Consider the following 11,643-nt stretch of genomic DNA (forward strand, 5'->3'; position numbering starts at 1 on the left):
TCCAGTGGGTCAGATATGTAAATAAACCAAATCCCATTGCCTTCTACAGTATGCTACAGTACTGCAGATTGTGCTTCTACTGATCATAAAATAGCATGTTTATGTTTAAGACAGTGTGTCCATGACGTTTCTGAGAGATTTTTTTCTGTGCAGGATTGAGGAAACGTGGAGGTTGTGGCAGAAGTTTCTGGATGATTATTCCAGGTTTGAAGACTGGCTGAAGACCTCAGAAAGGACTGCAGCTCTGCCTAACTCCTCTGGAGTCCTGTATACTGTCGCTAAAGAGGAGCTTAAAAAGTTTGAGGTGTGTCTAGTTCACTTTTACTATCAAAATGTGGAGTAAAAGACAGCTGTGTGCATGCATGGCTGACTTTGTAGCAAAGTGAGGACACAGAGCCAAAGGCAGTGTCTTGCTTTAAATGTAATGTTTTTGCATGTGCATGCTTTGATGTTCCCTGTAAGACATTACTCCGTGTGGACAGAAACTGTCACTGCAGGGTAGAGGAAACAGAAAAAAGGGAAAAGAGTGTCATGTTGCTCAGACTTGTCTGCACTGGTCTGATCAGCTGCTGCAGTCCATCATTGTACACGAGCACATTCCTGCGAGCCACACTGAGTGTGCACGATCGGAAAGTTCATTTTAGTTGAACAAATACTGACACATTTTTAAGCTTTAATATGTAATGCTGATCACTTACTAATTAGTGTACCTATTTTGCACTTTTTTTTCTCACTGCAGAACGAAAAAATAGACTTAGAGATCAGATTTTACAGACTGTCTGTTAATTGTTTTTTATAGGTGAGCATAAAAAAAGTTTTGAGAAAAATCTAATCTTCAAGGTGAATTAATGAGCTTTAATTTGCGTGCATGTTTGTTTTTGGGTTTTTTTCCAGGCCTTTCAGCGTCAGGTGCAGGAGTGCCTGACTCAGCTGGAGCTCATCAATAAACAGTACCGTCGCCTGGCCCGGGAGAACCGCACCGACTCCTCCTGCCGACTCAGGGAAATGGTGCACGATGGGAACAGGCGATGGGATAACCTGCAGAAGAGGGTGGCGGCCATCCTACGGAGACTGAAGGTAATATTGTGTTGCAAGGATTAGCCAAGCAAGTAAGGCCACTTAGGTCTCATATGAAAGCTGATATCTCCTCCATTAGTACAAACTCTAAACTCTAGTTTATTATATCGTTTGGCACCAGGTTGTTTTTATATCCAGTCACTATCCAGTCATAGAACTCATGAAGAAGCAGCCTAGTTAAATTAAAAAGATGAAGAAGAACAGTGAAGCATGGTTGGCTTATGTGTCTCCATCAGCACTTTATCAGCCAGAGAGAGGAGTTTGAGACGGCACGAGACAGCATCCTGGTGTGGCTGACTGAGATGGACCTCCAGCTGACCAACATAGAGCACTTCTCTGAGTGTGATGTGCAAGCCAAGATAAAACAGCTCAAGGTAAGACAGGCAGACAAGGTGTCTTTTTTTGGAGGAAATGTGGAGAAGAGCTGGTAGATCATTTCTGTATATTGTACAGCTGCCCAGCCTTTCATTGGTGCGAGACAAACATCTGTTAAATTTCAGCAAGAAAGCTGTAGTGCAACAGTGGTTTCAGACCGAAGACTGACTGCGTAGATGTTTGGACTGAGAAAATGGATTGTGTATCTGACCTGACGTGATGATTACTGGCCTGCCGCTGAATGAACTGACAAGTTTCTCTAGCAGTGTAATGTCAACCATCTGCTTGTTTATTCCACTGTGGTTTCTGGTTCTATGTATTTGTATGTTTAAAATATATAAAGTTAGCATAATTAGTATGATTTAAAGATTTTATAGGGTTCGTGATCAATGAAAAACTCACAGTTATCAATATGTTATTAGATCGCCTCCAGTAATGTTAGATGCTGTTCATATCTTCTTTGACCTCTGCTTCGTGTGTGTGTGTGTGTGTGTGTTTCTCAGGCATTCCAGCAGGAGATTTGCCTGAACACGGGGAAGATTGAGTTGGTGTTCAGACAGGGTGAAGCTCTGATTGAGAAGAGTGAACCTCTGGACGCAGCCGTCATCGAGGAAGAGCTGGAGGAGCTGCAGAGATACTGCCAGGAGGTCTTCGGACGAGTCGACAGATACTACAAGAAGCTCACACGACTGCCTGTGAGTAAAGATAAGGCAATATTAATGTTTGCCTTACAACACAAGTGAGTTCATTATGCAAATTACAGGACAAATGTGCATCAAAAATATTTATTAAACATGCCAAATAGAAGTACTGGCAGTTATTATACTTCTGTGAAACACGAGTAACCGCTTAATGTATTTATTGCTGAGTCTTACTGTGCAGAGGAGTGAACTGTGTGCAGAGACTACATGTTGCTACTCATTGAGCCATTGAGGTGCTCTGTAAACGCACCGCAATATTTACACTGCAGCTGTCCTCCTTCACCACCTGTGTCATGGTGAAAACATGTGGCCAGCATAGTTTCACACTGACAGCTGCCAAGGAGCAGAATACACACTGGCTCACTCGCCTCACAGCACCTCTCAGACTGCACTCTTACTACATCCGTAACCCGACCCTCCGTTTTCTGTGTGTTATTTTGCATTTTCTTTCTTGCTTGCATCATTCCGTCCTTCCTATCGTCTTGCTCTAATTCTTCTAACATTTTTCTGTCCTTCCTGTCTTGCAGCTGGCTGATGATGAGCTCGATGGTTCAGACAGAGAGCTGGACATGGAGGAAGGTGGAGACCTGTCTGAGCTGCAGTGGGGTGACTCCTCTTCGCCCCGTACGTCCAGCCGTCCAGCCTCAGGCACGACCACCCTCGTTCGCGCCGACCGCTCGGGACGCGACACCCCGGCCAGCGTGGACTCCATCCCGTTGGAGTGGGACCACGACTACGACCTGAGCAGAGATCTGGAGAGCCCCGGAGGACGGGGCCACGGGGAGAGGAGCCGAGGGCAAGAGGAGGAGGATGAGTATCTGAGGACGGCTGCCACGGCACTGTCAGGTAAGTCCAAATTTACAACTCGATTGTATGATGGATGATTGGCTTTAGGGATACTTTGTAATTGTCTGTGGGTGTAACCATAAAACACCCTGGTCTGATGTGTTATTACACAAGTCTAAAGGTTTCTAAGATGTTTCCTGAAAAGGATTGTAGGTGCTTATTACATATAAACAGCACTGATTCCATTCTTCAACAGCAGGTCACCTTAACATGCAAACATGAGCAGTTTACATACAACGTACAATTTAATGTATCCAATAGTAAATAAATAATAAATAATCGTTTTTTAACTGAGCAGTTTATCAAGGAAATTATTATTTTTTTCTTTTTAAGTAGAACCAGATTCCTTTTTTATTCTAAACAAATCTTTCAAGCTAATTAAGCTGAAATCTCAGACACATCAAATAAATCTTTATCTTGTTATTTATTCAAGGATTCAAGGATTCAAGGAGCTTTACTGTTATTTCACACATGTAGAAACATGAGGTGAAACAAAATTAGTTATATGGCAGCATCAATCATCTGATTAATTTGTGTGTGATTTGGATTTAGCAGAACTGATCAAATGATCATTGGTCAGTAAGATAAAGAACATGACACACAGTCTAACATGAGAGAAACATAAATCACAGAGCAATAAAGTATTAAGCAAACATTTATTTCCTCTATGGTTATGTGTTAATAATTTGCCGCCGTCTTGTAAACAAGAGAAGAGAAATCTCCCACCAACAAGTGTCGAAATGAAAACCTGAGAAAAAATAAAAAAATCTTCCACACACGCACACACACACACACAAAAAAAATCAAAACGCTTTGAGGTGAACATCCATATCCAGCATGAGGACATCAAAACATTTTGGGTTAGCACAAACATCGTATTCAGTCAAGCTCACATCATAAGCAGTGTGTGTTATATCTCTCTTCCCAGATGTAGTTATCCCAGAGAGCCCAGAGGCGTATATAAAACTGACTGAGAACACACTGAAATCGTCCTCTGGTAGGAAACAGCAGCCTCCCCCATCCGATGCTGCAGCATGAGATAGGAGAGCTTGTCATAAACTGCAACTAAAACACACTTTTTTTTTTTTTTTTTTTAAAGGAAGCGTCATTCACACTGCATGTCCCACCATCCTGAAAAGTCTTTGATTACTAAATGCTAATCTTCCATTGCATTTTTACATGCATGTTTGTTTTTTGTCATTCGTTTTCGCAGTCATTAACATTTTAAAACCAGACTTCTGTGCTCTTCTGTGCCCTGGCTTGGCCATCGTTTTGCATTTCATACTACTGCATGACGCCACGGCATCAGTCTGCACCAATGGCATGCTAACCAAAAACTTTCCTCATTGGTCACTTTTACCATCCTAGTTTTTCTTGACATGGTTCTGACCCTCCTTTGCAGGTGAGCCAGGCCAGTTGGAAGCCAGCCTCAGACAGCTGGATCAGGCTCTGGATGCAGGACGATACCACCTCCAGCAGAGAGAGGCCACCGCCAGCAGCTCCAGCGCCGACATCGACTCCACGTACATGGGCTATGTGAGTCATGTACTTTTGTAGACACGTTAGGTTATGCTGAAATACTTGGGAAAAAAAATCACACATAAGACAAGTTATGTCAATCCAGTTATGTATTTTGTTTTATTTATCTTGGCTTGTAAATAAATCACTTTTTGCAACACTTTTTCCAGATCATTTATATCTTTGTTTGTCGTGTCCAGTTGTAGCTATGTTTTCCCATTTTCATGTGCGCATGTTGTCATATTATCTTCTAAAGAGAACAAACATTAAGTGTTATCTAAATACATGTAACTCATAATCCCTCCAGATGCGTCTGATGGGCGAGTGTCGAGGCAGCATAGACGCAGTGAAGAGAGCTGAGGGAGAGCTGACTGAAGACGAGGATGACATGCCGGGACTGACCAACCCCGCCAGCACAGACACCCAAGGAAAGGGTAACTTATACACACAAGCACACACACACATATAAAAAAAAAACAGAAAACCTCCTCCTGTGAATACTGAGTGGGCTGTGTTGAGCTGATCTGATTGTTTCCCTCCAGGTGTGATTGAGCGCTGGGAGCTGATCCAGGCTCAGTCTCTGAGTGAAAAGCACAGGCACAAGCAGAACCTGCAGCAGTGGCAGCAGCTGATCTCAGATCTGCAGACCATGAGAGCCTGGTTGGGTCGATCGGAGGCTGAACTCAGCCAGCTGCGAGGGCTCAGTCTCAGTACCGACATACACACCATAGAGCAGAGAATCAAGAAGCTCAAGGTGTGTGTGTGTTCTTTGTCTTAAAAATGTTAAGAAAATGTTTAATAAGATGGATCGGATTGAATTTAGAGAATTTGTCAGCCAAAATCTTGCTGCGGCAGAGTAATATCCTTTCTAAGAAGCTGTTGGGAATTCTTTTTCCAATGATGATTTGGTTTTCTTACATTTGGAAATTGCGAGCATCAGTTTTGATGTGTTTGTTTTTTTTGTCATGTGCAACTTGTTGTACATTTTTCTTCGCCCAGTTAAACAGTTCTAAAATGTGTATCTTCAGGAAATGTTGAGGAAATACAGTTCATCTCCACCGCTTCAGTTTCCTCTATCTAGTAGCCACCCACAGTCTGATTCACATTTCTGAGTCATTATAAATAATTCCATGCCGCACACATGGATGTTGTTTTGAATGCTCTCCTGTCTGTCTCGTCCCTTCAGGAGCTGCGGAAGGGAATGGATGCCCACAAGTCAGAGGTCTTGTCCATCAATCTGAGCAGTGCAGACTTTCTCCAATCAGAGCCCGACTCTGAAGAGGCGTGGGAGCTGAGGGACGGGTTGAAAGAGATGAACGCCCGCTGGGATCGGCTCGGTACCTCAGTGGAGGACTGGAGGGAAGAGCTCCAGAAGGCGCTGATGCAGTGCCAGGTACAAAACACACACACACGCACACACACTCCAGGGAAAATGTCAAACATAGTAGTACAGAATCATTAAAAAAATTGTGCTATAAAGCTAGTAAAGTAAACAAAACCAAATTAAAATGCATTCTCCGTCTTGAGACATAGATTGAAGTCTTTCATCTCCTTGTGTTTTCTCCTTCCACCTTTGCTTTCTGAGGTCAGAATTAGGAGTCAAAAACAGAGCAAAGTAATAAACTGGATTCCACACTTTCCAGTATAATTATGGCCTCTGTGAATAAATGAATTAACAGACAGGAAGGAGGCAACAGTCCAGCCTCAAAAACTAAAACATAATGTCTCCTCTCAGGAGTTCCACGAGACGAGCCACGGTCTTCTGTTGTGGCTGGAGAACATCGACCGCAGGAGGAACGAGGTGGTTCCCATCCCTCCCAAACTGGATCGTGAAACTTTACGAGCTCATCACAAAACACTGACGGTATGTGTCTCTCAGAAAAGCCTTGTGCAGGCACCAAAAGCATCCTTGGAAGAGAGAAAGAGGAAGAGTGACAATAACTGTTGTTACAGGTTGTGATTGTAAGGTTTTTATACTTTCTTGCCCCCCCCAACCAAAAATATAGACAGTCATACGATTCTGTTCCAAACCAAACGAGTGTCAAACACAAGTTTGTACTCTTGTTGTACTGTAAAACAGTGTGACAAGCTCTGCTCTAAAGATAACAAACGTTTACACTTTATTAATGCTAAAAGCTAGAACAAAGATATTAAAATAAAATTAAATAAAATGTCTACAAACAAAAATAACCTTGAAAATAAGAAATTTTAACATTGAAATGTTGATGAAAGCAGAGGTCTGATTAACCCCGATGAAGAAACATGAAGAAACATTTTAAAGACAAAGATGTCGAACACCTCTCTTTCTTTTTTGTTGTCCCGCAGCAAATCAAGCGTGAGCTGCTGGACTCGCAGCAGAAGGTGTCGTCTCTTCAGGAGCTGTCAGCTCAGCTGCTGGTCAACGCCAAACCTCAAACTCTGCGGCTGCAGTCGCAGGCCTCGGAGCAGAGCCGGGCTCAGGGCAGCGAGTGTCTGGAGGCCCAGGAGAAGGTGCACGTGATCCTTAACAGACAGAGGCTGCTCTTGAGGGAGGTCAGCTCAGACCTGGAGGGCTTGGAAAGGAGAATGGAGGCCATGCACACACAGCAGGTGAAGGTGGAGTCACTGTTTGTTGAAATAAAAACCTTCTTTTCCATTAATAGCATTTTTAATTTAGATCTGAACATTGCACTGACTGTTGTTGTTTCGGATTTGTTTTTCAGGACTGCTTACCGTTACCTGTTGGCAAATCAGAAATCCGTGGATCAGCTGGTACTGTGTCAGAGGTGACCGTCCAAAGTCGCAAACGACTGGTAATGTATTTCCTCATACAGTCCAGTAGGGGGGGCTAGCATTTGTGCTTCAATAAGAGGCAGCAAAGCAACATCACACAGATACCATGACACATCCCATAGATGCTCCCACTCCACCACCTATTTATTTTTATTGTTAATATAAATGTTTTTCGCTTCTCAGTTGCTCTGCCAACATGTACATGAAAAGATTTGCTGCTGCCCCCCCACCCCACCCCCACCCCTCCATGTTTTGAGATGTTTTTGCTGCCCACCATGTTGATCTGTCAAAACTTACAAGAAAACCTGGCTTTTCGCTTCACGTGAGAAAGTGTTCTGTGATGGCTTAGGCAGTATCTCATGGAAAAAAGAACACATAAATTATATGCAAGAAAGATATCAAATATTTATGTTTTATGACAACGTAAAATGCTCAGTTTTGCCAGTTTCTTTAAACATTTCAGGATTTAGTCTTTGAGAAGCCAGATTTCTTGGTTCCGAAAGTCGATCACTGTCATTGATTATGTTGCTGCTTTTTGGTTGTTGATGATTCCTTCTGGAGCGATGTTATGGCACTTTATGTTATTTGTTTCTTCTCTCATTTGAGGCTTTGTCTTTATTTGCCCTTGACTGAAACATTCTTTTCTTTCTTTTACCCCTCCCCGCTCATTACGCGGTACAGCCCCGAGGCAAAAGTAGTCAGGCCCACCCAGGACACCCTGAGAGCGGCCCGCGCCACAGGTACCTCTCTCCTGGACTCTAGAAACACGGGACAATGATGGAACCAAAGCTGCGCTTTACTAGAAATTAGATTTTTATTCATTAATCTGATGAGAAAATCTATTAATCACAATCACTCATGTTTTGACACACTGTCAAAAATGGTTGTATCTGATCATTTTGATTTTTAGACTCTTTAATTGATTGGTTTTAAGGCTTTAACCCTGAGTTACATTATCGTCCCTTATTCTAGAGACCGTGTTACCAGCTCTTAAACGAGTGGGGAACCGCCTGCTTCAGGCTGCTTCCCTTTCTCCTTTAAATGTTTTGTTTCACTGCTTCTCTCTGCCCTGCTGCTTTTCAAATGGCATCATGAAATACTGCTTTGTCATACTTTTTTGCTTCTCCTTCCTCAGAGTGACTGTTGCACTCTCCTCGGCCACTAGATGGCACTATATGAATCCCAGTGACACACACCATCAGCACCTCTTAGCTCTGTTTTTCTTTCTCATATTTCCTTCCTATTTCATTCTCCTCATAGTTGAAAGCAGGATACGATGCAATAACTCCTGCCTTTTTTCCCTTCTACCTTAACTCCCACTTTCTTTCCTGTGATTCCTTTCCAGAACTCTTAACTCACCCACTCCTGAGTCTTTGTCATTCCTGATTTATCTTCCTATGATTTGCCTGGTGAAGACTCAGACTAAACTAGTCTTGCAAAATGTAAGATGAATTTTATTGATCCCACAGCGGGGAAATTCACTTGTCGTGGCAGCTCATAAGAACAGAATAGAGTCCCATGAATTGCCATGAGTGTTGAAGTGATATAATATCTTTGTTTTCCCCTGATAGCATCCTTTATTTGAGAAGGAATTCTCTATCACAGACCAGTGAGCCTGGGTTGTCTCAAAACATGAGCCACTTAGACGATCAATCACACACAATCAGCAGCTGTACTGTAGCATTGAGGAGGGCTCAAGTGAGCAGGGCGAGCAGCTGGAGGAGTGTCTGCGTTTCCGACGCTCCTTCAGCCCCCGTGAGGATGAGTCTCAGTGAGAACATGCCGTTCCTCCCCACAAGTCTTGGCTCTAACAGTGGAAATCTCCAGAGGCATTTGGCGTTTCTCCTGCATCTGTTTGGAATGAGTCGTGACATTGAACTCTCACACACTCGGCACCAAAGCCATAGCGTTTGCCCCCCCCCCCCCTCGTCCCTCAGTCAGACACAGACATCTATCTTTTATCTACCGTTATGTGTGTGTATGCAGGTCTACTTTACATGTGTGTCTCTGTGTTCAACTTCGTGACTCTCTTGATCTCTTTTCCTGTGGCATCAGGGTCTGTTTGCTGCATATTTTTGTATTTTTGCTTTCCTTCCTTGAATATTTCTTGAGTTTTCCCAGACATGGGTAAAATAGTATTTGCAAACATGCTTGTATAAACCTGCCTAAAATAATCAGATTTACTGAAGAGTTAATCTGACAGATTGTTTTCCTTATCACAGTTTTCAAAAGCCCAGACTAATGTTTTCAAGTGTCTTGTTTTGTCCAGCCGTTCATAACTCAATTCTCGATTCTCCAAACAGCTAATGATTAATTTTCCATTGACTGACTAAGTTTCAGCTCTAATTTGGAAATTACACATTTTAGCATGAGTGAACTATTAAACCAGCATAAGCACGTGAAAGGATTTTTTTTGTTATCTCCTAAATGTTTCTAATGAACTCAAAACAGTTTTAGTTCGATCATCGTGTGTCTCTCATTGAAGCCAGGACTTTGGAGAATTTTTCACTATGCAGACGAGTAGTTAGCAAAAACAAAAGCAGTGGTTTGCAAATACTAGTGAGCTCAGGTCTGTTCTCTGCTGTGTTTAACTTGTGTCTGTGTCCTCCTGCAGCCGGAGCAGATCACCCGGCGCCGCTGGCTGCGTTTCCTCCCGTTCTGACTTTCCGGATGGTGTCTCTTCATCCACCTCCTCCTCCTCCTCCTCCTCTTCAAAAGGCCAGTCCTTCCTGCTGCGGGTCCTCAGGGCTGCGCTCCCCGTCCAGCTGCTCCTCCTGCTCCTTATCGGCTTGGCCTGCCTGGTGCCCATGACTGAGGAGGACTACAGCTGCCACCACGCCAACAACTTTGCCCGCTCCTTCCATCCCATGCTGCACTACACCAACGGACCTCCGCCCATATGAGAAGCAGCTGAATATCTAGCCACTGCTTTAGCCAAGGACTCCACTGACTCCTGTGAATGTTTCCTCTTCACCCTGTGCCCTAAAGCCACAAACTGTTGACCCTTCTGGGGAGCCACATGCATGATGAAGTGATTCAGAGGTGATATGAAGACTTCTCACACTTAACATTGCACACCTACTTACCTGAAGTCACCTCAACCCTTTAAACCCACTCTCCAGAACAAATGGACGTTCATCTGGAGGACCCCCCCCCCAATCCAAATATTTCATGCTGTTTTAACTTAAATGTGTATATTATTTTGTAAGGTTTCTAAAGAAACCTGTGAAATCAATGAAAACAAAGCACTATTTATATACTGTTTGTTGGGAGCCAAAGTCGACCGTGCTTTTTGTCCATGATGTCCAGTGCTGCTACTATTTATTTAGTGTTCAATCAGTTACTAGTTAGTATTGATGAAGCTAAAACACCACCTCGAGCGTGGGATGTTGTACTCGAGAACTGTACGGTAGACTGAGTAGCAGTCATTCGCAGTGAGGAGTTTGTTTCCAAAAGACACGTTTGAAGAAATACTCAAGACATAACGACTGAAACACAGACGTCAGCTCAGCTTTCTGAAGGACGGATGCACGGCTTCATGTATCTTCACTTGACACATTTTTAGAAAAAGCTGCTTTCATTTGGAAATGAAATCTTCATATGATGTTAAAGGCTAAAATCTGAACCTGTAGCACTGACATGAGCACCGTCGAAGGTACTGCACTGAAGCCGTCCAGCCAAGATGGCCGACGTCTTTCCCCAAAAGCCAAGGCTAGTATTCCTGTTTTTAATATCAGTATTCAATCAACTGGGGGTGAATATATATATATAAAAAAAAAAACGGTATGAGCTCTCTTGTAAAAAAAAAAAAAAAACTTCAACTGATTTGTATATTTTTGTTGAAATGCCTTTAAATTCAGGCAGTTATTTTTTTATCGTTCTTTTGAGTGTGCACTTAAAAGTCCCCTGCTTTTAAGAAAGCCAAACAATCACTGGTAGTGTTTTAGTAGACGGCTGTGACATGAACAATAAGTGCGCTTTGTAATAATGGCGATAATTATCCTGCGGTGATGAGACATCAGAATCACTGCATTGAATCTGTAAAAAAAAAAAAAAAAAATGATGACATGAAAATGGTTATTTATGTATGTACAGTTTGCTAATGCCGACTTCATGAAGAATACTCTCTTTGCAAATATTAAAACATGGAATATTTACTTTGTGTGTTCTTGGACTTGAATTTGGAATACAAACTTATCAAACACAGCAATGAACAATATTTTCCCAACTGAACTCTTTTTTTTTTTTTTTTTTTTTATTTTATGCACAGTAAACAAATGACAGTCAGCTCAGATTTGACTGGACTTGCACTTTACAGCTCAAGTGTCTAAATCCAATTTCTACACTCTCAACT

At 42.6% G+C, this 11,643-nt stretch overlaps 1 protein-coding gene across 2 annotated transcripts in view; it reads left to right on the forward strand.

The window, feature by feature from the left end:
* Window positions 1-11,446, forward strand: part of syne1a (spectrin repeat containing, nuclear envelope 1a) — a 130,786-nt gene extending 119,340 nt beyond the window's left edge. Inside the window, exons 4-18 of one of the 2 annotated variants that reach the window (XM_046374138.1) lie at window positions 154-304; window positions 895-1,077; window positions 1,314-1,451; window positions 1,956-2,147; window positions 2,681-2,999; window positions 3,928-3,996; window positions 4,402-4,535; window positions 4,825-4,951; window positions 5,060-5,271; window positions 5,704-5,910; window positions 6,253-6,381; window positions 6,843-7,112; window positions 7,220-7,309; window positions 7,971-8,029; window positions 9,904-11,446. In XM_046374138.1, the coding sequence (XP_046230094.1) occupies window positions 154-304; window positions 895-1,077; window positions 1,314-1,451; window positions 1,956-2,147; window positions 2,681-2,999; window positions 3,928-3,996; window positions 4,402-4,535; window positions 4,825-4,951; window positions 5,060-5,271; window positions 5,704-5,910; window positions 6,253-6,381; window positions 6,843-7,112; window positions 7,220-7,309; window positions 7,971-8,029; window positions 9,904-10,192 (2,569 nt within the window). In that variant the 3' untranslated portion in view covers window positions 10,193-11,446. The remainder of the gene's footprint in view (window positions 1-153; window positions 305-894; window positions 1,078-1,313; window positions 1,452-1,955; window positions 2,148-2,680; window positions 3,000-3,927; window positions 3,997-4,401; window positions 4,536-4,824; window positions 4,952-5,059; window positions 5,272-5,703; window positions 5,911-6,252; window positions 6,382-6,842; window positions 7,113-7,219; window positions 7,310-7,970; window positions 8,030-9,903) is intronic. The other variant, XM_046374139.1, reaches the window with a different exon arrangement.
* Window positions 11,447-11,643: the final 197 nt, after the last annotated feature.

This window comes from Scatophagus argus, chromosome 19 (assembly GCF_020382885.2).
Source record: "Scatophagus argus isolate fScaArg1 chromosome 19, fScaArg1.pri, whole genome shotgun sequence".
Taxonomy (NCBI): Eukaryota; Metazoa; Chordata; class Actinopteri; family Scatophagidae; genus Scatophagus; species Scatophagus argus.